Raw genomic sequence first — 5474 nt, forward strand, 5'->3', positions numbered from 1 at the left:
TCCCAATTTCCTGCAAATGAGCCATTGGTTGAGTGGCAATGACTTTGCATGTCCCTGACTGAGGTCATGGGTTCTAGTCTCACCTCCTCCGAATATTTACAAGGAGGTGTGTGGGCTTCGTCTGCCCCTTCGTGGGCTTGATAGTCTGCCCCTGCGTGGGCCTGCGTGAGTCCTGTTGACACCTGTACTTTCATAGGCTTGATCTGATGGTGTGTCGTATATTGTATTAGTACTTCTACTCAAAAAAAAAACTGTCCCAATTTCCTGCCCTGCGTGGCTGTGCCTCGAGTGAAGTGGATACCCTTTTCATCACCAACATATATTCCTAGAGTTAAATAGCAGAAGGATAAGAAAGCTGACTTCTATAATGGGCTAAAAGTTCTTGGAATTTTCAGCATGAGAACCACTGGTTAAAGAATACATTTCTTCAATGCTTTACGCAACATGCAGGCTAATATGAACATGTGAACAAAAAAGTTATCCAACAACAATTAGTAATTAATTAGAGCAAAAAGTTTCGAATGCTATGGGTTTGTGTGTATCTGGGGTTTACTCTCCATGGTGGCTCCATTGTGACCTTAACTCGGAGAGGTTCCACATTCTCCGAAGATTTCAGTCTCATTTGGTGCTCAAATACACAAAAAAAATAGTAGCTATAACAAAAACTGGACAAATTATCTAAACACTTGTCTTTTTCTATTTGTTCGTCTCCTTTCTTATTCAATTATTATACAAGCAAGAAAAGTAAGAACGACGAAGTCTATGATTGGTACAAAATGGTGATATGATTTCAATAAGGAGAATCAAAGGCACACAGAAACATGTATTATTCCTCAACAAGCACAACGTTGCACATAAATTAACACGGCGACAATAGAAGCAGGACATCAACGTAGTCAATAACACTCAATTATGATCAATGACGTTCCCAAAGACAAAACTAGCTATATACGAAAAAGCATTACAATGGTAAACATGGCTGCACATACTCATGGTAAGAAAATTACTGACAAATGCTTCCTCAATGACTGCAGAGAGTCTCTAGCACACAATTTCCACGACCTCTCGAGTCTCGACACCTTTTATTAGCTTAAAACACCTGAATCTTCTCAGAGCTTCATCTGTACAAAAATGAAAAAAGTGAAAAATAGTATTTAGCATAAGCCACTCATAGACCTTTTGCAGTAGTCTCTGTACATATAAATATGTAGTTTATGTATGTATTGCTGAACTAAGGAATTGAGTTCACCAGTTTGCTAGATGATCAGTCATGTGTAAGTTTTTTTTTGAGAAAAAAAAAACACTAGCTAACATTGTTATATCCTAGTATCCGATAGAGATTGAATCAATGCAGAGACATTTAAAAATGGGGACAATCCATAGCAGGACCAAAATACATCTTGGTCAATGGGACATTACAAAACTTTCTAAGTTGAATGGGGATTTGGGGATCTGGGTAGAAAGTCAATAGAGCTTTATTGAGAAAGTGGCTATAGAGGTTCCCTAATAAAAAATAAAATCAAGCACGTAATTAGAGTCCTAACAGAAAGACAAAATGGATGGGGGAGTGTGAGCTTCTTGAGAAAAAAAAAAGTACTTGGAAAACCAAGCTCCCAAAAAAGTAGAATTTTTTTACTTGGGCGGCCACTTGGAGTAAAATCTTAATGATTGATACACTCTGCAAGAGGGATAGGCCCATGATCAATATACATGTTATCTTAGCTAATCACAAGAGGATCAGGGAATCATTTTCTTCTTCCCTGCAGCTGGTCTAGGAGTCTCTAGGAGATTGCCTTCAAAATTATAGGGGTTCAGTGGGTGATGTGCACTTGTGCAGTTCATTGCTGATAAAAAAAAAAAGATCAGCTGCAACTCTCATTCCCATTGCTACTAATGAACAGCATCATAAAACATCAGCTTAGGCAGTAAGAAGATAAAGCAAAGATTTAAATGAAGAGGCAGGTAAAAAATACCTCAATTTTTGTGCTGCAGTCTCCCACTTTCAGCGCCAGCATAAGGATCAATAGTGACATTTATTACAGCAGGCTTTCGTGCAGAGAAGGATTCAGTAAGGGCAGACTTGAGTTCATCAGGAGTCCCAACAAGATAACCCTTCCCACCAAAAGCTTCAATTAGTGTGTGATAAGCAGCACCAGGGACAAAAGAAGTTGGTGCGGGATCTTTTTTGTAAGGCCCAGTTATTTCTTCAGGAGTCCTCCGGTCACCACCGTAAACACCACCATTGTTAAAAACTATTACAACCACAGCCAACTGATATCGAACCAATGTCTGCACAGTTTTCAGAAGAATTACAAACCATTGTCAACATGAATTACATGCATCATTAAATAACCAACTATCCAAACAAAAACTAGGGGAAGGACACTTTTGACACCCAAAATTACTAAATATGTTAAGAAAATCATAAAATAGCAAGGAGAAACGTTGTTTAAGAAAATTGAAGATTGAAAATTCACAGAGAAAAATGGAAAAACTTTGAAGAGCTAGCCAATCAATTATGATGGGGCTGAAAGCATACGGAAGTTCTCTTCAATTGAGCACTGTTAAAGATATCCAAGCTTCTACCATTAACCTTTTCTTCTTTTTTAATGCCAAAATTTTAGGTTGCATCCCTACTCACTGGCAATACAATCGCTCTCTTCAAGGGGTTGTCTGCCCATCTAGATATTCCTATTACAAGAAGATCCCAGGCTCAATCTGGTAAGGTAAATTTAGAATGATGAAAATGTTATTAACAACAGGCAAGATAGGAAGTGTCTGCTAACCAATACAACTTTAAAAAAATACTTCTAAAAGAGTGGTTTTCATATTGCTTCTTACTAATAGTCCTTTCAAACCTTCCGGTATAGAACAAGGAACTAAAAGTGCGTAGCCACAAGCAACAACATCAAACTAAATCCAAATCCTGAGGCTTCTACTCTCAATTACACTAATCAATGGATATGTGCAGAAAGGGGTCACTATAACTAACTTTTAGAGCTACGTCATGCAACTTAAAGAGCACTTTATCACTCAGACATCAACAGCAGAAACCATATCGGGCATCCTGAGATAGGGAGAAAAGAGGGTAATCCTTTTGCATATCTTAATTCTTAACTCACTCAAATAGTCTCTGCACTGTGAATGGAAGCAAATAAATATTTCAAAAAAATATGTTTATTCAAATTGAAAAGTGCCCAAGCCTTTGTATGTTCATTTCAATCGATGGTATTCAGACCCCACAATTATACTATTATAGCTATCACATTATCATAGTTCATCAATAAATTATCTGATAAAACTGCTTATTTAAAAGAGGAATACCATAAAGAGGAAATAATTCAGAAGGCAGTAGTAAAAAATGAAATAGAAGCCTACTCCCATAGCTTTGTCGCAGATTTGGAAAAACAGAGATTCTTACAATGGTAAACATCTTCACTAGAAGAAACGGTGAAGTCACATCAGTGTGAAAGCATATTCGACCATATCAAATGAGAATCAAGACTAAATATATGCAACAGCTATGTGGGTGAAACTCAGAGTAAAAGGGAATCGGAAACTTTGCAAAATCCCATATTAAAGCCCTACAATTATAGCTATCTCATTGTTATAGTTCATGAAGACAGGAAGGCATATTAGGGTGAAAGAATATTGGTACATGCATATTCGAACGCGAGGGATCATACCTCAACTTCCATGGCACTGAAACCAAATCCTGAGTCCCCTTCAACAGCTACCACAAGCCGATCAGGTGCAGCAACTGCCGCTGCAATGCAATATCCCAATCCAACTCCCATTGTCCCCCAAGTCCCAGCATCCAACCTCGTTCTTGGCTCTGTTTGCAGCAGCACTGCTCTACCAACATCCATGGTATTTGCCCCTTCAGAAACCAGAACTGGCGCTGGGCTCCCCACTCCAATAATTGCATCCCTTATGATCCTCATTGGTGTCAAGAAGTTAAATGGCACAACATCCTTCGCCAACTGAGCCTCCATTTTTGCCACATTTTCCTTGGCCTTCTTTGAAATGGCCTCTACCCATGGATGTGACCTCCCCAAACAAAATGGATCATCCTTAATATCCTTGTTTATCATATTTAATACCAGTTTTGCATCTCCAACCAAACCTAAATGTGGCTTCCTTAATTCAATTTCTTCCTTATTTACGTCCACCAAAATGAATTTCACATCTTTAGACCACTTTGGCGCCTCTCCAAAATGCAACAACCAATTCAGCCTGGCACCCACAACAAGTGCAACATCGCATTTACCAATCGCTAGGGACCTCGCCGCAGTTGCAGCAAGCTCGTGTGTGTCAGGCAACAATCCTTTCGCCATTGGTGTAGGCAAAAAGGGAACTCCAGTAGTATCAACCAGCTTCTTCAATTCATTCTCAGCTTTTGCATAAGCCGCCCCTTTTCCGCACACAATCAACGGCCTTTGCGCCTCTCTAAGCATAGACACTGCTTTTGCAATCTCAGAACCCTCCACTTTCTCGACTGGCTCCTTATTTCTGGACTTCTCTGCCGCCAGTATTAAATCCTCTGCCTCCGATTCTGATACCGTTTGATGCAACACATCAGAAGGAATGTCCAAATAACACCCTCCTGGCCGGCCCAAGACCGCGATATCAAGAACTTGAGCAACACAATTCGGTATTTCCTCGATACTCCTCACTTTAATTGAAAACTTCGAGAAGGGTTTCACGGCCTCAATCTGGTCAAGCTCTTGGAAATCGCCTCTGCCGGCGTCCTTCTGGTCACAGGAGCCGGATATCATGACCAAGGGCCAAGTGTTAGCCATGGCGTTGGAGAGGCCAGCGAGCCCATGGACGCAACCCGGACCGGAGACAGTGAGTAACAGCCCCGGCTTGCCAGTGAGGTACCCATATGCAGAGGCAGCGTATCCCGCAGACTGCTCATTGTGGAAAGCGATGAATCGGATGCCAAGAGAGACGGCGCGATTCGCTAGTGAAGTAACAGGGATTCCCACCACACCGAACATGTGGGACACGCCAAAGCGTGCCAGGGATTTGGCGGCAAGGAGGTTACCATCGACGGGCGCATTTTGAGTACTGTGTGAATTTGAAGGCTGAGAGTCGGAGTCCGCCATTGGAGGTGAAGTACTGAAGTGTAGGATTTGAGTTGTTCGGAGATCACAGGAGACGCGGCGTGTCCGGCGTTTATATACGCAGTACTGCAGTTGTATGCTTAACTGAAACGACGGCGTTTGAGGTCTTTTATTTGGTAGATTAAGAGACGTTTCTACCTTCTACACTTCGAGTTCGAGGAAGCAAATTTGATCTTAAACTCCTTTTAACTTAAAAAATTAAAGACTCCCCAGCACTACCAGGCCAATCTATTATTGGTGGCGGCATATCCAGCGCTATGAATCTGTTTGTACCTAAAACGACTCTTACACATCATTTGACACGTGTCAAGAAGATGGTGCCACACTTTGTACGTTGTAAGATGA

At 41.0% G+C, this 5474-nt stretch overlaps 1 protein-coding gene across 1 annotated transcript; it reads right to left on the reverse strand.

Moving 5' to 3' along the window:
• Positions 1-766: 766 nt before the first annotated feature.
• Positions 767-5241, reverse strand: LOC119998680 (2-hydroxyacyl-CoA lyase-like). The gene is made up of 3 exons (XM_038846047.1): positions 3687-5241; positions 1974-2289; positions 767-1121 (listed from the first exon to the last, which is right to left on the reverse strand). Exons 1-2 carry the CDS (start codon positions 5109-5111, stop codon positions 1975-1977), a joined length of 1740 nt encoding a protein of 579 aa, XP_038701975.1. The 5' UTR covers positions 5112-5241; the 3' UTR covers positions 767-1121; position 1974.
• Between the last annotated feature and the right edge of the window lie 233 nt (positions 5242-5474).

This window comes from Tripterygium wilfordii, chromosome 5, assembly GCF_013401445.1.
Source record: "Tripterygium wilfordii isolate XIE 37 chromosome 5, ASM1340144v1, whole genome shotgun sequence".
NCBI classification, from domain to species: Eukaryota; Viridiplantae; Streptophyta; class Magnoliopsida; order Celastrales; family Celastraceae; genus Tripterygium; species Tripterygium wilfordii.